The 21,723-nt window shown below is 41.4% G+C and overlaps 1 protein-coding gene across 2 annotated transcripts in view; it reads left to right on the top strand.

Moving 5' to 3' along the window:
* Nucleotides 1–21,723, top strand: part of NBAS (NBAS subunit of NRZ tethering complex) — a 333,473-nt gene that overhangs the window by 193,495 nt on the left and 118,255 nt on the right. For both annotated transcript variants that reach the window (XM_019970679.2, XM_070799115.1), the window contains 5 exons: nt 6,442–6,609; nt 9,816–9,929; nt 10,254–10,377; nt 19,388–19,464; nt 19,852–19,989. In XM_019970679.2, the coding sequence (XP_019826238.2) occupies nt 6,442–6,609; nt 9,816–9,929; nt 10,254–10,377; nt 19,388–19,464; nt 19,852–19,989 (621 nt within the window). The remainder of the gene's footprint in view (nt 1–6,441; nt 6,610–9,815; nt 9,930–10,253; nt 10,378–19,387; nt 19,465–19,851; nt 19,990–21,723) is intronic.

Raw genomic sequence — 21,723 nt, forward strand, 5'->3', positions numbered from 1 at the left:
TGTTTTGAGGTGGGTCTCTTGTAGACAACATATGTAGGGGTCTTGTTTTTGTATCCATTCAGCCAGTCTTTGTCTTTTGGTTGGGGCATTCAACCCATTTACGTTTAAGGTAATTACTAATAAGTATGATCCCGTTGCCATTTACATTATTGTTTTGGGTTCGAGTTTATACACCATTTTTGTGTTTCCTGTCTAGAGAATATCCTTTAGTATTTGTTGGAGAGCTGGTTTGGTGGTGCAGAATTCTCTCAGCTTTTGCTTGTCTAAAAAGCTTTTGATTTCTCCTTCATACTTGAATGAGATCCTTGCTGGGTACAATAATCTGGGCTGTAGGTTATTTTCTTTCATCATTTTAAGTATGTCTTGCCATTCCCTCCTGGCTTGAAGAGTTTCTATTGAAAGATCAGCTGTTATCCTTATGGGAATTCCCTTGTGTGTTATTTGTTGTTTTTCCCTTGCTGCTTTTAATATTTGTTCTTTGTGTTTGATCTTTGTTAATTTGATTAATATGTGTCTTGGGGTGTTTCTCCTTGGGTTTATCCTGTTTGGGACTCTCTGGGTTTCTTGGACTTGGGTGATTATTTCCTTCCCCATTTTAGGGAAGTTTTCAACTATTATCTCCTCAAGTATTTTCTCATGGTCTTTCTTTTTGTCTTCTTCTTCTGGAACCCCTATGATTCGAATGTTGTAGCGTTTAATATTATCCTGGAGGTCTCTGAGATTGTCCTCATTTCTTTTAATTCGTTTTTCTTTTATCCTCTCTGATTCATTTATTTCTACCATTCTATCTTCTAATTCACTAATCCTATCTTCTGCCTCTGTTATTCTACTATTTGTTGGCTCCAGAGTGTTTTTAATTTCATTTATTGCATTATTCATTATATATTGACTCTTTTTTATTTCTTCTAGGTCCTTGTTAAACCTTTCTTGCATCTTCTCAATCCTTGTCTCCAGGCTATTTATCTGTGATTCCATTTTAATTTCAAGATTTTGGATCAATTTCACTATCATTATTTGGAATTCTTTATCAGGTAGATTCCCTATCTCTTCCTCTTTTGTTTGGTTTGGTGGGCATTTATCCTGTTCCTTTATCTGCTGGGTATTCCTCTGTCTCTTCATCTTGTTTAAATTGCTGAATTTGGGAGTCCTGTCTGTATTCTGGCAGTTTGTGGAGTTCTCTTTATTGTGGCGTTTCTTCGCTGTGTGTGGGTATGTAGAGGTGGCTTGTCAAGGTTTCCTGGTTAGGGAAGCTTGTGTCGGTGTTCTGGTGGGTGGAGCTGTATTTCTTCTCTTTGTTCAGTCGCGCTATGGGGAGGGAGGGAGGGATGCTGCAAACAAATGACACTGGCGTGCGCTCGCAGTGCCTCAGCCACACTGGGTCTGCCCCCGCTCACGGCGCGTGTAGCCTCCCTGCCCACACTGCTCAGGCTCTAGGTTGTTCCGCCGGGAACAATCCGAGGCTGGCCCTGGGTTGCATGCACCTCCCAGGTCCAAGCCGCTCCGGTTCAGGCACTCAGGTAGTCCTCAGAGGCGCAGACTCAGTTGGGGCTGCGTTTTGTGCTCTTCCCAGGTCCGAGCAGCTCAGGTGATGAGGTGTTTGGCGAGCGCCAGTGCTGCGACTTATCGCCTCCCCGCCACTTGGTTATCTGGGTGTAAAACTGGCGCACCTTCTCAGGCAGATGTTGACCATCCAGACCCCCAATAAGTTTTAGTTAGCAAAGAAGCCAGTTTTATAGATAATGTCTCTCTGGGGCTGTGATTGCCCCCTTCCGGCTCTGGCTGCCTGTCACCGGAGGGGGAAGGTTTGCAGCCGGCTACCTCTGTTTAGTCCTTTGTTCCGTGCGCGGGCTGGCGGTGTCTTAGGTTAGGGCTGGCTTTTCGCATGGTAGATATCCCACAGTCTGGTTTGCTAGCCCAAATTATTTTGCTCAGATAGTGCTCAGGGTATTCAGGCCAAATTCTTACTCTCAGCGATGCAGCCTGCGCCGCGCCTCCCTGCCCAGCCCCCGCTTGCTAATGGCAGATGCAGGCGTCTGCGCTGCTTCTCCGCTGGAGGAGTTACCGTAGGGCTCGCAATCTGCAAGTTTTAATTGTTTATTTATTTTTTCTCCCTGTTATGTTGTCCTCTGTGCTTCCAAAGCTCGGCACGGATTCGGCAGTGAGAAGGTTTCCTGGTGTTTGGAAACCTCTCTCTTTTTAAGACTCCCTTCCTGGGACGGAACTCCGTCCCTCCCTCTTTTGTCTCTTTTATTGTCTTTAATATTTTTTCCTACCTCCTTTCGAGGAGTTGGGTTGCTTTTCTGGGTGCCTGATGTCCTCTGCCGGCATTCAGAAGTTGTTTTGTGGAATCTACTCGACGTTTAAATGCTCTTTTGATGAATTTGTGGGGGAGAAAGTGTTTTCCCCGTCCTACTCCTCCGCCATCTTGGCGCCTTCCCTTTCCATGTCCAGTTCTAACTGTTGCTTCCTGACCTGCATACAGATTTCTCAAGAGGCGGATCAGGTGGTCTGGTATTCCCATCTCTTTCAGAATTTTCCACAGTTTCTTGTGATCCACACAGTCAAAGGCTTTGGCATAGTCAATAAAGCAGAAATAGATGTTTTTCTGGAACTCTCTTGCTTTTTCCATGATCCAGCGGATGTTGGCAATTTGATCTCTGGTTCCTCTGCCTTTTCTAAAACCAGCTTGAACATCTGGAAGTTCATGGTTCACATATTGCTGAAGCCTGGCTTGGAGAATTTTGACCCTTACTTTACTAGAGTGTGAGATGAGTGCAATTGTGCAGTAGTTTGAGTAGTTTGGGATTGGAATGAAAACTGACCTTTTCCAGTCCTGTGGCCACTGCTGAGTTTTCCAAATTTGCTGACATATTGAGTGCAGCACTTTCACAGCATCATCTTTCAGGATTTGGAATAGCTCAACTGGAATTCTATCACCTCCACTAGCTTTGTTTGTAGTGATGCTATCTAAGGCCTACTTGACTTCACATTCCAGGATGTCTGGCTCTAGGTCAGTGATCACACCATCATGATTATCTGGGTCTTGAAGATCTTTTTTGTACAGTTCTTCTGTGTATTCTTGCCATCTCTTCTTAATATCTTCTGCTTCTGTTAGGTCCATACCATTTCTGTCCTTTATCGAGCCCATCTTTGCATGAAATGTTCCCTTGGTATCCTGATTTTCTTGAAGAGATCTCTAGTCCTTCCAGAAGAAAGACTGTTGTTTTCCTCTATTTCTTTGCATTGATTGCTGAGGAAGGCTTTCTTATCTCTTCTTGCTATTCTTTGGAACTCTGCATTCAGATGTTTATATCTTTCCTTTTCTCCTTTGCTTTTCACTTCTCTTCTTTTCACAGCTATTTGTAAGGCCTCCCCAGACAGCCATTTTGCTTTTTTGCATTTCTTTTCCATGGGGATGGTCTTGATCCCTGTCTCCTGTAGAACGTAACGAACCTCATTCCATAGTTCATCAGGCACTCTATCTATCAGATCTAGGCCCTTAAATCTATTTCTCACTTCCACTGTATAATCATAAGGGATTTGATTTAGGTCATACCTGAATGGTCTAGTGGTTTTCCCTACTTTATTCAATTTAAGTCTGAATTTGGCAATAAGGAGTTCCTGGTCTGAGTCACAGTCAGCTCCTGATCTTGTTTTTGTTGACTGTATAGAGTCTCCATCTTTGGCTGCAAAGAATATAATCAATCTGATTTCGGTGTTGACCATCTGGTGATGTCCATGTGTAGAGTCTTCTCTTGTGTTGTTGGAAGAGGGTGTTTGTTATGACCAGTGCATTTTCTTGGCAAAACTCTATCAGTCTTTGCCCTGCTTCATTCCATATTCCAAGGCCAAATTTGCCTGTTACTCCAGGTGTTTCTTGACTTCCTACTTTTGCATTCCAGTCCCCTATACTGAAAAGGACATCTTTTTTGGGTGTTAGTTTTAAAAGGTCTTGTAGGTCTTCATAGAATTGTTCAACTTCAGCTTCTTCAGCATTACTAGTTGGGGCGTAGACTTGGATTACTGTGATATTGAATGGTTTGCCTTGGAAACGAACAGAGATCATTCTGTCGTTTTTGAGATTGCGTCCAAGTACTGCATTTCGGACTCTGTAGTTGACCATGATGGTCACTCCATTTCTTCTGAGGGAGTCCTTTCCGCAGTAGTAGATAATAATGGTCATCTGAGTTAAATTCATCCATTCCAGTCCATTTTAGTTTGCTTATTCCTAGAATGCCGACATTCACTCTTGCCATCTCTTGTTTGACCACTTCCAATTTGCCTTGATTCATGGACCTGACATTCCAGGTTCCTATGCAATATTGCTCTTTACAGCATTGAACCTTGCTTCTATCATCAGTCACATCCACAGCCGGGTATTGTTTTTGCTTTGGCTCCATCCCTTCATTCTTTCTGGAGTTATTTCTCCACTGATCTCCAGCAGCATATTGGGCACCTACTGAACTGGGGAGTTCCTGTTTCAGCATCCTATCATTTTGCCTTTTCATACTGTTCATGGGGTTCTCAAGGCAAGAATACTGAAGTGGTTTGCCATTCCCTTCTCCAGTGGACCACATTCTGTCAGAATGAAACAGTGCAAGTTCTTATAATTCCCATAGGACAGAAATGTGGCAAGCTTGGGTGGGTTTTTGCTTAGGATCTCAGCCAAAGTCAGGGTGCCCACAGGACTGTGTTTTCTGGAGGCTCTGGGGGAGAATTCATTTCCATGCTCATTCATGTTGTTAGTAGTGTTAGTTGCTCAGTTGTGTCTGATTCTTTGTGACCCTATGGCTGTAGCCTGCCGGGCTCCTATGTCTGTGGAATTTTCTAGGCACTGGTGTGGGTTGCCATTCCCTTCTCTAATTCATGTTGTTGACAGAATTTAATTTCTTGTGTTTGCAGGACTGAGGTCCTCATTGCCTTGCTGGGTGTTACCTCCAGTTTCTTTTCACCTTCTCACATTCTTTAACTCTTGGCCACCTCTCTCCATCTCCAAAGCCAGCAATGATGTGCTTCATGTCTCCCCTGCCTCTTCTCCCTGGGTGTGTCTGTGTGACCCTAGCTGGGAAGGGTTCTCTGCTTAAAAGGCTCATGTGATTAGGTTAGTTCCACTCATAATTCAAGATTTATCTCCTCACCTCAAGGTTTGTGTCCTTAATCATATCTGCCAAGGTCTTTTGCCATCTAATGTACTATATTTGCAGGTTCTAGGGATTAGGATGCAGGTATTTTCAGTTCAGTTTATTCAGTTGCTCAGTCATGTCTCACTCTTTGTGACCCCATGAATCGCAGCACGCCAGGTATCCCTGTCCATCACCATCTCCCAGAGTTCACTGAAACTCACGTCCATCGAGTCGGTGATGCCATCCAGCCATCTCACCCTCTATCATCCCCTTTTCCTCCTGCCCGCAATCCCTCCCAGCATCAGAGTCTTTTTGGGGGCCAAAATTCTACCCACCCTATATAGAGGCTTTCAAGTTGGTCTAAAATGGTGAATTTCTCCTACGTGTGTGTTGTGATGATATCTAGGTAATTATTGAGTGATTCCACGATTTATCTTTTTTTATTATTCAAATAATGCATTAATGAATGATGTGATGTAGACCCAAATAGCCGAACTAAACTCTCCTATTAGTGGCAAGAAAGTTGTTCATATTGGAAGACTAGATCTTAATTTTTCTTTCCTTTGACTAGAATACTACAGAAAAAGTAAGTTGAAGTAGACAAATACTAAACCAAAGGCTGGGTTTTCATAGAACAATTTCCCTTTCTTTGATCAAAAAGCAGCTGTGGTCACTGTCATTTCTGTTTAAACAAATGTTGATATATTGGCATTTTTCTCCTCATGAAACCTCTTTGGTTAGTACATGGGGAGTTGGAATTGTAGCTGATTGCTTTGAGATTGGCAGGAGGTTCCACATTAGAAACCTTTTAAATGCTATTAATCATCCACTTGTTTAGATGAAAAACAAAATGCCTTTCAGTATGTAAAGGTGGATCATCAGAATCTTGTACCTTTGTCTAGGTCACAGTAGCATTGTTGAAGTGAATAATTTATTTCTTAATCTAAACCATAAATAGTTTAAAATGTCTTGTTAAAGAAACAAACATGAGTACCTCATTGGAGGATATTAGATTAGTAAAAAAAAAAAAATTAAGAACCCACTCTTTGCTTTATAAATACTTCTGAAAGAGATTCTTTGACTAATGCATTAAGATGTATTTTCCTTTACTGAATGTTCTTTTGTAAATGATTCAAGGAGGTACAGTATGCTAATATCACGTTCACATTTTTTTGGGTTGTTATTGGTAAAGATGAATTTTTAAATCTGTTTAATTTCATGTCTGATAACTCCAAGTTGTCGCATTTCACTCTCTACCCTGTTCTCTTCTTTTTACTCTTGCCATTTTCTCTCTCTCTTTTTTTTTTTTTAAACATAGGATGAAGTAAGTGTCCCAGGCAGCAACTCAGCCGACCTGTTACACTGGACCACTGCTACCACCATGAAAGTCCTCTCCAACACCACCACCACCACCAAGGCGGTGCTGCAGGCCGTCAGCGATGGGCAGTGGTGGAAGAAGTCTTTGACTTACCTACGGCCCCTTCAAGTGAGCGAGGCATTCTGTTTTCTTAAAGCAGTTGGGGTGGTTTATGTCAATTCATTAGCATGCTCTTCAGTTGGTTTCACTATTTAAGTTTATCTTCTTTAGATTATTAATCTCCTAAGAAATCTAGGCCTCCCATCGGATAGGGAATGAGTGATTTTACAGACTGTAATTTGCTACCATACTAGAAGAATACATCGATATAGATTTAAGTAAGGTTGGTTTCTATGTCAGAATTGAAGTTTACTGAGATGAAAAGGAAAATGATGTTTATTAAGGCTTTCTCTCTTTTGCTCTGTTTCTGTAGGGCAGTAGAAAGAAGAGAAGCACTAGGCGCCATCCCGGCGGCTGTCTTAGTTCTCTCCAGCTTCTGTGACAAAAATATTTTAGCCTAGGTGACTTAAACAATGGACAGTTTATTTCTCACAGTGCTGGAAACTGGGAAGTCCAAGGTCAAGGCCCTGGAGAATTTAGTGTTTGATGCAGGCCTGCTTCCTGGTTCATAGAATGCCTTCAGTTTGCTGTGTCCTCACATGGTAGAAGGGGGGTGAGGGACTTTTCTGGAATCTCTTTTCTTATAAAGGCGCTAATCTCATTTTCCAGCTCTGCCATCATGACTTAATCACTTATCAAAGGCCCCACCTCTTAACACTATTACACAGGGGTGAGGATTTCAACATGAGTTTGGGGTGGCGGTGGGGCACAAACATTCAGTCTTCAGTGGGGCCTCTAGGTAAAGGGAATGTTTTAACCGATTCTTTCGTGTTTCTGCAAGTAGAGGTCAGGACAAGCATTGAGGTTGTTTTCTGTGACTTCTTAGCCCACTGTGTCCCTCCTGTCTTCCCTGCATCGTCATGCTGCTTTCCGTCCTTTAGCCACATACTAGGAAACTAACAGGAAAAAGAAGCAGGGGCCTTTTTATAAAGGTACCCCAAACACTTGAGTATCTCATTCATTCATTCTGCAGATACTTACCAGGCATTTTCCATGTGTCAGATGTTGTGCTCATCGTGGGAAATAGAGTGGGGAAACCCTTCAGTCTGATTTCCTTCCTTTGAGTCCCCTGTGTCTCAGTGGGAGCAAAAAAGAAACCAACAGATAAAATATTTGTATGATAATGAGATGGCAGGTGGTGATGAGTACTGTGCAGAGAACTTAAGCAAGGTAGTGGAATAGTGAGTGATACCGGAGGAGCGAGGTTCTGATTGCAGCAGGGGGGTTAGTTTCTCAGAAAAGGAATCACTCTGAGCAGAAAGCTGAGTGAGCCAAGCAGACAAGTACATTTTGAAGAAATAGCCTGATGTTTTTGTAGAAGGGGGCCAAGGTAAGGGAGTGCAGCATGATGAGTGGGAAGATGGTTGGAAATGAATGGTTGGAGAGATGGTGAGGAGACCCACCATGTAAAGCCTTCCATAGATGGTGAAGAGAACTACAGATCTGCTTCTCAGCAACACAGCGTTGTTTGAAAATTCAGACAATGCAGTCATGTGATCCAAGGTTACTTTTAATACATCTGTTTAACTTCTGTGCAGAGAGTCATCAGTAGTGAAGCAAAAAGATGCTTCTCTCTTCCAGGAGTCCAGCTGAGAGATGTTGATGGCTTAGATTAGGGTAGCCATGAGGGACATGAGAAGTCTTTGGTTTGAGGGTGTACTTTGTGGACCTGCTGATGGTCTGAACGTGGGATATGCAGGAGAGAGAATGGAGGATAATCACCCAGAAGAAACCACTTACTGATGGGCTGTGGGCTTGACTTTGGGTGAAGTCTGTGCATCTCATCGCTGCATGCATCACACTGGATTTTGATTAGGGTTATTTTCTGTCTTACCTGTTGGGGCTTTTTGAAAGTCTTAGAGTTGGACCATTAAGTAAAGCAGGCTGAGTGCTGAAGAAGTAATGCTTTTGAACTGTGGTGTTGGAGAAAACTCTTGCGAGTCCCTTGGACTGCAAGGAGACCATACCAGTCAAACCTAAAGGAAATCAGTCCTGAATATTCTTTGGAAGGACTGATGCTGAAGCTCCAATACGTCGGCCACCTGATGTGAAGAGCCGGCTCATTAGAAAAGATCATGATGCTGGAAAAGATTGAAGACAGGAGGAGAAGGAGTCTACAGAGGATGAGATGGTTGAATGGCATCACTGACTTGATGGATATGAGTTTAAGCATGCTCCGGGAGATAGTAAAGGACAGGGAAGCTTGGCATTTTACAGTCCATGGGGTTGCAAAGAGTCGGACATGACTGAGCTAATGAACAACAACAACGTCTTAGATAAAGTGGTTACCACTGTGCCTAGTATATAGTTTTCTCTGAAGAAACTATTTTAACATCATTCGCAGCAGCAGCTTGATTGTTTCCTAGGCTGTGCTTGCCCTAAGTAAGTGCTCCATGAATTGGAGGATTGGGTGAATGTCTTCTTGTTGGCTCTTCCAATAAGGGGCTTTACAGTCTGTTTGAGGAGAGCAAAGCATAAAGATAATTAACCATAGTAGGGATACTAAAATATTGCTAATGAATACTGAAGACCAGTCTAATAAAGATGTTCGTGTGGGTTGTAGTTGTGGGGGCGGTGGGGCTGGTGAAGGGAGCCCAGTCTTACCTTGCCTCCAGCTGCTGTGATTTCAGCAGGTGTGGTCTGTGGCGGGCCTGGGGGCAGAGGTGGGCAGTCAGCATGGACCATTACCCTTGTAACGGGAGGAGGGCACAGAGGCCAGTAGAACAGACAAAGTAGTTGCATGGAGTGTTAGCCTTTAATGGTAATTAGCATTTAGTGAATTTGAATGTTATTTTGTGTAGTTTAGATTTGATACTGCTGACTGCATTATTCAGAGCTACTAAAGGTTTTTTGGAGCAAGGGAACAGCATATATAGAATGATGTTTTAGAAAGGTTATCCGGACTGTTGTATAGAAAACTGGCCATGTGTGTGACACCGATTGCTTCAGTGTTTCTGATTCAGTGATGTCAAAGTGACCAGAAGAATCAAAAAGCACCTCAGGGTGAGGCTGAAGCGCTGCTCAGAACGTGGTGATGATTCTTAATATTCTCCGCTGGGTTTCAGTGTCGCTCTGACACTCTCTCTTCGGCTCGCACAGTACACGTGATCCATTTCTCCTGAAATCTATTTGTTCTTTCTTCCTTCCTTTCCTCCTCCACCTCCTCTCCCAGCTCTCTTTCCTTTATCCACTGATCATCACTTTGTTCTGTTTAGGGTCAAGAATTTGGTGGTGTTTATCAAATTGGAACCAGAGCCAATGAAGGCCTAGAAAAACAAGGCTGTCATCCTTTTTATGAATCTGTCATCTCCAATCCCTTTGTTGTAGAGGTAAGGGCAGTGTGCCTAAGAACATAGATTTAACTATCATGGTGGCTGCGAGCATTTTACTACAAACAAAATATGCGGTTTTTTTGAAGATGTACTTCTTTTGTTCATACTCATGTTTTGCATTGGTTTTATGTGATTTGTTACGTGTTATGAGACTAAAATAAAATCTGTTTTACAATTTTACATCGAATAATATGCTTTAGTAAGTGAGAAGCTATAATTCAAGTTATGAGAAGATAAAAATCCTATCATTATCTTTTCTAAGAATATCTTCATAGAGAAAAAGCCATCCCATCAAATGATGTCACTCCTTCTCTTGTCTAGTCTGAAGTGACCTATGACACCTATCAGCATATCCCGGTAGAAAGCTTTGCAGAAGTGTTACTGAGAACTGGGAAACTGGCAGAAACTAAAACCGAAGGAGAAGAAGTATTTCCAACAACAGAAGGTATGAAAGGTTCTAGTTCCCCAACAATGTGTAACTCAGAATAATAGGTGAGACTGTATGAATGAATGAGAGTTAGGAAAACCAGTAACATTTTCAGTAATTTTGAGTATCTTAACTTGACATCATCATTCATACGTTTATTTATTCATTGATTTAAATCATTTATTGAGTACCTACTATTTTCTGGATACTTGTAATATTGAAGATTTAAAAGGATAAATGAGATAAAATTCCTATTTAGGGTGCTAATCATGTAAAGTGATTCTTACAGGGAATGATACAGAATAATGAGCTCAATAGATACTACTTTCTTTCCTGGTTTTATGGGTTAATCAAGAACTCTTATGTACCTGTTTCATGGACTATAGATGTGAATTTCGTCTTAAGAATTTTCTACATGGTGCCATATCGTTCCATGTGAAATTTTTTGAAAAGAATGAAAATGTATGCAGTTGACCAAAGACCACTTGCCATTTGTACTTTTTTCTTCTTTAACCTCCTTACTTCTTTTCAAGGTTCCAGGGTAATTGCCTTGACTATTTTTATTTTTCAATTTTCCCTCTCTGCTTTGCCAGCCTTAGTAGGTACTTCAGGACTCAAAGACAACTGGAGCTCCAGCTATCTTGTCTATATTCTAGGTATCTGTAAGGAATAAAGAAGGGAAAGACAGTTTTCTTGGCAGTCTTGTCCAGGACTTGCACTTCCATATAGCCTATAACTGCTAATGAGCCTGAATGATGCTGTGTTTTAATGGAACACATTGCAGTGTGAAGTAAAACTTGGAAAAAATGTATGTGGGGAATAGAACTGCCATGTTCCTGGAAACCTGATACTATAACTTATTTTTAGATCATCCTTCTTTCAATCATTATTTATATGCAGTTGTAAAGAGAAGAAGCAAATACTCTGCAGAGCCTGGGATGCTGGAGGTTTTTACCAAGTTACCGTTTTTCTTCAGTTCTGAGATGCATATCATGATCTATAGTTTCTCTGAACTCTTTGCGACCCCTGAACTGCAGCATGCCAGGCTTCCCTGTCCTTCACTATCTCCTGGAGTCTGCTCAAACCCATGTCCATTGAGATGGTGAGGCCATCCAACCATCTCATCCTTTCTTGGCTTCTTTTCCTCCTGCCCTCAATCTTTTCCAGCATTAGGGTCTTTTACAATGAGTCAGCTCTTTGCATCAGGTAGCCTAAGTATTGGAGCTTCAGCATCAGTTCTTCCAGTGAATATTCACAGTTGATTTCCTTTAGGATTGGCTGGTTTGATCTCCTTGCTATTCAGGGGCTCTCAAGAATCTTCTCCAGTGCCACAGTTTGAAAGCATCAGTTCTTCAGCACTCAGCCTTCTTTATGGTCCAACTCTTACATCCGTACATCACTACTGGAAAAACCATAGCTTTGACTAGACAGACCTTTGTCAGCAAAGTGCTATCTCTGCTTTTTAATATGCTGTCTAGGTTTGCCATAGTTTTCCTTCCAAAGAGCAAGCATCTTTTAATTTCATGGCTGCAGTTACCAGCCGCAGAGACTTTGGAGCCCAAGAAAATAAAGTCTGTCACTGTTTCTACTTTTTCCCCTTCTATTTGCCATGAAGTGATGGGACCAGATGCCATGAGCTTAATTTTTTGAATGCTGAGTTTTCAGCCAGCTTTTTTACTTTCCTCTTTCACCTTTATCAAGAGACTCTTTAAGTTCTTCCTTGCTTTTCTGAAATTAGTGTTCAAGTCACAGTTGAACACTAATTCACAGGTACGTTCATGTTTCTTTTTTGCCTCCAAGAAGCTATTGCTAAATCATGACACATCTTATAAGTGATATTGAATTATAAGAGTATAGTTGCATTGCTATTTCCCCTTTTAATTATTTCTTCTTTCTTTTCTTTACAAATATTGTAATACATTACTCATGGATTAAATTATGATTGATTGTTGGAATAGCTTATACAGATAAAATCTAAGACCCTAAGAAAATACTGGTTAGACATGGAAATATCATCTGTTAATTGGTATAGTAAAGGACTGAATTAATAACCAGGATTTGGAAACATTGACTTATGTAATATCTTAACACATTATCGATTAGAGGATTTTTGCAGAACCTAAGGCCTATGACCAGCAATTTGCTGTGTAAGTGAATATGGAAACACTCTGGTCAATAACATTGGGGTAAAGTGAAAGTGAAGTCGCTCAGTCGTGACTGACCCTCAGCAACCCCATGGACCGCAGCTTTCCAGGCTCCTCCGTCCATGGGATTTTCCAGGCAAGAGTACTGGGGTTGGGTGCCATTGCCTTCTCCAACTCTGAAAGTGAAGTGAAAGTGGCTCAATTGTGTCCTACTCTTTACGACCCCATGGACTGTCCGTGGAATTCTCTAGGCCAGAATACTGGAGTGGGTAGCCTTTCCCTTCTCCAAACATTGGGGTTACAAAAGATATATTAATACATCTCCAGTCAAGAATATGTTAATTTATGATTTAGCTTATGACATAGATATGTGTGTGTGTGTATTTGCATACCTCTCTTACAAAAAAAGGCAAGAAAATGGAACCACGTGCTAAAGGTTTGAAAGATGGCTGTGTCCTTGGAGAGACTCTGTCGCACTGATTTCTCAGTTTATTAAAGCTTCTGCTGTTTTCCAGAGCTGTTTTTGGAGGAAGGTGGAGAGTTCTTGAGAATAAGGTCCTGGTGGGGCACAACTTTCTAGATTAAATTTGGCCTCCCCCTTTCATGGTGTTCTTAAAATACCTGACCATCTTTGTGGTAGCTGGTAACTAAATGATGAGGCCTCAGAAAACTGGAAGCATGAAGCAAATAGAGATTTTTGTGGAGGAGCTGTATGGATTGGGGGGTAGCACAGTGATAAGTCGGGGGTTCCCTCCTGTTCCCTTTCTCACCATGTGTACATCATTCACTGAAGCATTGGTCCTTGAGCCACCTACTGTCCTTGTACCTGGAGTATAACATTCAATTATAACTCAAAGTTGGTGATACCTTTTGACTACTTTCATCTAATTCTACCTTCCCCTACCCGCTGCCTCTGGAAACCACAAATCTAATCTCTTTTTCTGTGAGTTTGTTTCTGGAGTGTAATTGACCTACAAAATTGTTAGTTCCTGGTATATAGCATCATGATTTGATATTTCCGTATGTTACAAAATGATCACGTTTGGTTTCTCTTGAGTATGCTAATATATTTGAGACAGATATCATTAGCTATTTTATAGTGTCAAATATTTGTTAGAAACTCAACAGATTTGATGAATGATATACGTTAAATGACCTAAATTAAAAATTACAGAAATGTGACTCCCGACTTTGGTTCAGAAGTAGGTCATGATACAAATTATACTTCCCAACGCGATCTGACTTTTCAGAATTTTTTAATAAAGTTGATGAAAAGGTTTTTTATGGAGACTAGCTGAAGAAAATTGATCATTATTTATTTAGCTAAATGAATGATTTAATGGCTAATGATTTCTAAATCAATAATATGGGCAGCTTTCCTCTGTGAATTCTGTTCTGGAATTAAATTTATCATAGAGTGCTTTCCAGAGGCACTTATTTTGCAGAGAATTAGTGCTTGGAGGCTTAGGCATAGATTTCATCTGATTTCTAGAGAAGTATTACTTGTCTAGAAAATGCAGTGTATTTTCTGCAAGGTTAGAAAATAAGCATTGCAAATTAAATTCATACACAGTGCTAAATGTAGGACAGATCTTTATTATTATATTTTTTAAAATAAATACATGTATTTTAAATGGTAATGAAAAATCACTGCAATATAGTCTACAGCCAGCAAGATATCTGGTGGATCCCATCCGATTGAAACCCTATGGTTTCTGGACTACTTCAGATCCTCCTTGATAATTTTGTCATATGTAGCTTTACATGGCTCACAGATTGAAGGTCTGAGAAGCTTCCTATATGTGGGGGTTTGAACTGCACCTCAGTGAGGGCTGCTGAGAAAGTTGGGATGGGGGCAAGTGTGGGCAGTTATGACGTGTCTCCCCTTTCCCATCCTCCCGTCTCTCCCCTCTCATCTTCCCCCAAGCCCCCCACCAAGTTGGTTTCCTTCAATAATTCAGTTAGTGAGGAGGGGTTCTGGGTCAGCACTTGGGTTGTAGGGATTAATGAGCCGTGATCTGGCTGTGGGAGAAAAAAGATGTCACAGAGTGACTTTGACAGTTGTGTTAAGGTTCAGGGAAGAGACACGATCCCTTTCCTTTCAACCTGGGGACGTAGGAGATGCTGGTGTGCCCGACACCGGTGATGGTGGCCTTCCCCATCTTGGAGCAGCAGGGAGGCCACAGGCTTTGTGTGGCTGGAAACTCAGCTGCCTGAGTGCTAGAGAGGAGGTACATGTATACTTGTCCACACAGAACCCCGTTTGGGAAATAACTGTTGGGGAGCTTGAGCATTTGACCCTGTTTTCAGAAGGATTTTTTCCCCTTTTCTTCTGTAAATATTTTATTAAGGAAATTTTCAAATGCACAGAAAAGTCAAGAAACTTCTACAGTGAACCTCCCATATACTCTCCACCTGGATTTCAACAATTAATATTTTACTACACTTGCTCTAGTCCTCCCACCAAATACAGCTTCTTTCTCTGACACATTTCAGAGTTGTAGGCATCGTTACTCGTTGCCTCTTGACATGCACTGTGCGTATCTTTAACTACAGTCAATATTTCTTACTTTTTTATTTTACAACATTTTATTATTTATTTTTTTTCATGTACAAACAATGAAATGCAAAAACGCTAAGTGTAGACATAAGACTGTGAGTTTTGACAAGCACAGCGCCTGTGTAACCCTGGCTCCTTTCAAGATGCAGAACATTACTGTCACCCCAGAAAGTCGATGCCTCTTTCCTGAAAACACCCACCCCACGCTCCCAATCGGAACTGACAGATGTTCGGTTTTTTCCCTGCTGTAGATGAGTTTTGACTGTTCTAGAATTCATTCAGTGGGATATATTCTTTTATGTGAAATGAGATTTATCTGCTTCTATCAGTAGGTTTTTCTCTATTCTTTCTTTCTTATTTTTTTAATAACTGAAAGGTATTCCACTGTATGAATATACCACAGTTTACCCCTTCTCCTGGTGAGGGACATGGGAGCTTTTTCCAACTGAGGCTTGTTATGAAAAAGCTGCTGTGAACTCAGCAGTTTTTGTGAACCTGTGTTTTTACGGACCTTTGTTTTTATTTCTCTGGGGTAACTATCTAAGGGTGGAGTTGATGAGCCACAGTTTTTTAAGGAACTATCAGACCTCTCTTGTTGGCTGTTGTGGTTTTTCTGGGCTGTGGTTCTTTAAGACTTCAAGTTCTCCATCTGAATTTTACCTGCCTGGCAAGGAGCAGACAGAAGCTTGCCCTCAGGATAGAAGCTGTAAAGATGGGAAACTCACTGGTGTCATTTCATTTTCCAAGTGGCATCTGCCCTCTAGTTTCTGTCTGCTCTGAGTGCCTCACCAGTGCCTTAAGATACCTGTTTTTCATGCTTTATCCAGAGTACATAGTTTTCATCTGCAGGAGGGCTGTACAAGTAAGAGAACCCAATCCCAGAAGATTTTAAATCGGATGTAGTATTCTGGATTTCACTGGAGTTCGTCTGATGAGAGTGGGGCAAAAGTCTGAGTCATCAATTCACTCAGAAACAGATGAAAGAAACAGAAAGATGAAACAGAAAGCCAGGGTACCTTTCTCTTAGGATTAATTCTGAGGAGTCAACTCATATCAATGAAGCTTACCCTGTGGAGAGGACTTTGGACTCACCCTCAACTTAAGCGATCTTCATCTTCTGTGGTTGAAGTAGATGTCAGGAGGCCTCTTGAGAAATGGGCCAAATGGGCATTCAGGTGGGTGAGATATGCCAGCTAAAGGGCAGTCCTGGTGGAGATGCTACAACAAGGACTTGGCTTAAAATGAGATTTGAAAAACACATGGCAATTTGGCGATAGCTATAAAAATTATAGTTGTGGGATTATTTGACCTAGTGATTCCTCTTCTGGGAATTTATTCCATGAATTCTCACACATGGAAAATACGGCACATGTTCATTGCTTGTAATAGCATACGATTGTCGATAGCCTGATACATACCGATGGAGAGAGATATCTTATTTTATATGTCTTGTTTTCTGTCTGCGTTAGTCAGCTTGGGCTGACAGGACAGAATACTATAGACCAGGTGGCTTAAACAGCAAAAATTCCCAGTCTCACAGTTTGGAGACTGGAAATCAGATGCCAGCGTGGTTGGGTTCTGGTGAGCTATCTCTTCCTGGCTAGCACACAGCTGCCTTCTCACTGTGTCTTTACCTCAGGGCAGAGAGAGAGGGAGAGGGAGGCAGAAGGTATGAAGGGGGCAGAGTATGGGTTTTCATGGGAAATAACAGGCGAGGTCTGGTAGGCATGCTTGAGCAAGCTTGAGAGGAAGAGTTTGGGTAACTTTGGTGGACTCTGGGCTGTGGGGTGATCTCTGGCTATCTAGCACTTGGCCCTGGGGTGATCAGGGCAGAGGTGATATTACGCCTGGAATGCAGAAGCCAGAGAAAGGGGCTGGTTCAGAGAATTGGCTCCAAGCTGGTTGGTTTGCACATCAGTGGTGTGCCCGCAGGGAAGCTCTTTGCTTTACTTGGCAACTGACTAGTTTGCCAATAGCCCAGATTGACAAGACTCTTCCCCCTCAAATGTCAGTGCATCATAAATTGCAGGAAAGTTTTAAAATTGATGAATACTGTTGTGAATATGGGGCTTCCCTGGTGGCTCATTCAGTAAAGAATCTGCCTGTGATGCACGAGACCTGCGTTTGATCCCTGGGTTGGGAACATCTCCTGGAGAAGGAAATGGCAACCCACTGCAGCACTCTTTGCTGGAGAATTCCATGGACAGAGGAGCCTGGCAGGCTACAGTCCATGGGGTCACAAGAGTCAGACATAAGAGTTGTTTATATGAAATGAAGCCTTTGTGGTTATTATTCACTTGGAGCAAATATTTGTATTTTAAAATGATTATTTTCACTATATGTAAAAATAACAATGATTCTTTGGACTCCTCTGAGGGTGATTTTTGTCATTACTTTTAGCTCATGGAAATTAATTATTTCTTTTCTCTTTTGCCTGCTAAAAGCTTTGTATTCAATGATATATGTTCAAGAAACACTGGTGACCATCTTTTGAGTTGTATCTGTGAAATAATATTAAATATTTGAAAAATAAACCTATTGAAATTTATATTTTCAGATCTAGTTTTTCCCTCACAAAGGTCTCTCAAGGGAACTCTGCTTTATTCCAGCCACGTCGTCATGACTGTTCTTTGTTGTTTTTGTTTTTTGTTGGGTTGTTTTCCTTTTGGAATTTCCTTCAGGATCTGGAGCATATGCTTAGGAATATCTTCAGAGGTAGCGTATTTTTTCATCCCTTGAAGGTGCTTTGATTTTTGGAAATCTCCAAATGCACATTAAATGGAGTGTAAGATTGAGTTGATGATAGGATTAAAAACAAAAACAAAAAACAAGGAAAGAAAGAAAGGAAAAAAGATCTGACTGGAAGTCAGTAATGGGACTGGATGATTTTCCCAGGCAGGGCTCAGACTAGCCCCAAACACAACTCTGAGAGGGACGGTCCTCCATTAGCTGGGGTATCGGCCATTCACCTGGAATAAGGGCTCCTGAGCCATTCGAGACAGGGCTGGTTTTGATGAATAGGTTTAGATTCTAAAAGCCAGAAAAGGGGTGGTTTGAAAACTGTCCTCTTTTGTACATAAGGAAGGGAAATATCTGAAGGAAGTAAAAATGGAGTGGAGAAAAGCTAGATGAGATTGGAGGTTGCAGTTGTAGAGGAAATGAGTGTCTAGAGAACTCAGATTCTTTTACTAGAGGTGCTGTGCAAGAAGCCTAGTTCCCTTTTAGATGAGTCAGCACAAGACATGAAGTTTTAGGTCACGTCTGACACTCCACTCACTTAGAGCTGGCTCATCTAGGCTCAGCTAGTAAAGAATCCACCTGCAATGCAGGAGACCAGGGTTCTATCCCTGAGTTGGGAAGATCCCCTGGAGAAGGGAAAGGCTACCCACTCCAGTATTCTGGCCTGGAGAACTGTATACTCCATGGGGTTGCAAAGAGTCAGACATGGCTGAGTGACTTGCAGTTTCCTCTAATACACCATAAAATTATATGGTGTATTTACAGAGTGAAATATTACTTACTTTGAATTATTTAGATGCTGTTTACCATCATTAGTGAAGATCAGGAGAGTCTGTTCTCTATAAAAAAAGTTTACACTGTGATGACAGTGACTGTCTGGTATTGGTCACTTAAGGTCCTAAATGAGTGCCTCCTTGTTAATACAAAATGGATATAAACACAGGTGTTATTCTCAGTGTTCTCTCTTTTATTAAATCCATGACATTGATAGGTTGTTGCTTATATACAGAAGTTTTATAAAAGTTGTAACGGTTGGGATATTTTAAGATGTTATATAATCAAAGCATGAAACTTGTTTTCTTTTCATGGAATGTGGTGCAGAGAAAGAACCCAGCCATATTGTCATGACTCTAGTAATCAAGAGAGTTATCCTAAGTCTGCTCTCGAAGATCTGTGTTGTTCTGACCATGAGTGCTCATGTGGTCATCTTCCACAGTAGCTGTCATTGATATCCAGAATTGTATAGCATGGCCTGGGTCTCTAAAACTCGAAGATTAGCTGGAAGTGACATCCTCACTGATCTGTTTGCACTTAGACTTTGTAGCTGCACTAACAGTATTCACATATGTAAGTAGCAAATGGCATAGTGTGTCTGAGTTAAGGCAAGACTACCATTTAACGTAGTTTCATATAATCTGTACTTCAATGGTGCTGAATAGACTTTCTCATAAAGCATCTTAAAAAGTTCTCTGAAGATAATTACAGTTGAAATCGTGAAGGACTAAAATCGTGACACTTAGTAACCATGACTGTCACATGGATCCTCAAAGAAAATAATGAATTTTTTTTTTTCCCCTGCATCCAGTTCTCTTACAGCTAGCAAGTGACGCTTTACCAAATGATATGACCTTGGCTCTTGCTTATCTCCTGGCCTTACCACAGGTAAGTTTGCCCTTAACCAAGAAAAAAAGGACTTAAAAAACGAATAAACTGAAAGTCTCTACTGGGGATTTTCACCAGTGAATTGTTTATTGCATGTTTCATTTCCTTCTGGTTGTGCCTCTGCATAATGGAAGGGCTGTGGTCAGTATCTCAAGAGTAAGTCTACAATGTTAGCTGAAATCTTGATTTTAAAATCTGCTTTCACATGCATAGGATCTGCCTTTATAATATGTCTGAATTTTAATGTAGTCATGTTAAGATGAGCTTGAGTCGATTTGATAGAAACTTTGAACCAAAATTCTACAGTAAGGACTAGAAATGTAATGGTTTATGATGGTTGTGCCAGTTTCCTTTCAGCTGAGCTCTTTCTCTTGTTCTCCCTTGTAGGTGTTAGATGCTAACAAGTGCTTTGAAAAGCAGTCCCACTCTGCTCTCTCTCTCCAATTGGCAGCCTATTATTATAGCCTCCAGATCTATGCCCAGTTGGCTCCATGTTTCAGGGACAAATGCCATCCTCTTTACAGGGTGAGTCCTCACAGTTTCCACTTTATTAATAAGAAATGGTAAAGCTTTTCTAAAATAGTTAAAACACGTATTTACCTCTTCGGAGGGACTGAAGCACTTTGCATTCAGAATGCATTCACAGTGGCTGTGTTAGATGGAGTTGCTTTTCCATGCATTAATAAGAGGCAGAGGTTCTAGTATGTAAGGTGAATGTTGCTGCTGCTGCTGCTAAGTCGCTTCAGTCGTGTCTGACTCTGTGCGACCCCATAGACGGCAGCCCACCAGGCTCCGCTGTCCCTGGGATTCTCCAGGCAAGAACACTGGAGTGGTTGCCATTGCCTTCTCCAATGCAGGAAAGTGAAAAGTGAAAGTGAAGTCGTTCAGTCGTGTCCGACTCTTAGTGACCCCACGGACTGCAGCCTGCCAGGCTTCTCCGTCCATGGGATTTTCCGCAAGAGTACTGGAGTGGGGTGCCATCGCCTTCTCCGAAGATGAATGTTGATTCACCCCTAACTTCTCTGTCATTTATTTCATTTTCTAGCATTCTTAGGAAAGGCTGAAGTAGTAGAGGAGAAACGGATAACTGGCTTTGTAACTACTTTCTCAAGAGGAAGATGGCTCTGATTTAGGACAGTATGCAGTGTTGTTCTTTGAACAGCACTGCACTTTTATGTATTTTTAAGCCAGAGAGGTATGAGAGTAGTAATGGTGCAGGTGAGATGTTGAGACATACTATGCCTACTTACTCGCATGGTTCTGACACCTTATTAAATTCATTGTTAATTTCTGAGTGAGCGCACCTGAGCTTGGCCTCAACTTACATTGCCTTCTTTTCTGGACCCAAAAGTGTTTCAGGTGCTGCTGGAAAATGGAAGGCCTCTAGGTTTACTTGTCTGCACCAGCTTTAAGCATCAGCATTCAGAAATTGTCTCCTTTTTACACTGGGTATTTTAAGAGAATTACCACTTTAAGAATAGATAAGCAAATAGATTAGACTTTCAAATCCACTCTGTGTACAAATTCAAGGCTCAGTGTCTATTGAGGCAGGATTCTTCCCCCTCTGACCCAGAGCAGACTGCAGAGAAAGAATTTGGATGCCTTGGCCATCCAAAACAAACATATCTAAGAGCCTGTAAGTATATGAAAACATTCTGTTCATGGCAAAATCTTTGGCTTTGATTCATCAGTTTTTATTTAGAAAGAGAAAGGGGAATGAGCGAACTCTCTGCCACACAGGTTACTCTCCCAAGGGCATCATCATTACGAGTGGGTATTGTTTTCAGAAATGGGTATATTAGGATGAAGTTTGGGCCAAGGAAAGGACTGTCTTTTTTAGGCTAGTTCATGTATTACTTTATTTGGGAAATTTTGAATTTCTTTTTTTGATTGCTACTGCTGCTTTGTACTACTTTTTCCCCCTATACTCTAGTAATTTTCCTTTGTTTTGCTTTTATATCCCAGGTATGTTTTTGTTTGAGATAAGGAATTGACCTACTATGTTATAAATTGAGGGAAAGAAGTGATTATATATAGGTGCAAGTGAGGCAGGTTAATTTCTGGAACAGTGTACTTACTTAATGGAACAAGCATCGTCTCTTCCTTTCTGTCGCCTCTGCATCTTTTTCCAGGCATCTAGCAGAGCAGCCTTTCCGGAATGGAGGTCTGGGCTTCCTCTCCTTCACTTCAGTGCTTCAGTGGTTTCCCATGGCCCTAGCGAGGTCGTCTGGCCTCTGTTTCCTCACCTTCATTTTCCTT

This window comes from Bos indicus, chromosome 11, assembly GCF_029378745.1.
Source record: "Bos indicus isolate NIAB-ARS_2022 breed Sahiwal x Tharparkar chromosome 11, NIAB-ARS_B.indTharparkar_mat_pri_1.0, whole genome shotgun sequence".
Lineage (NCBI taxonomy): Eukaryota > Metazoa > Chordata > Mammalia > Artiodactyla > Bovidae > Bos > Bos indicus.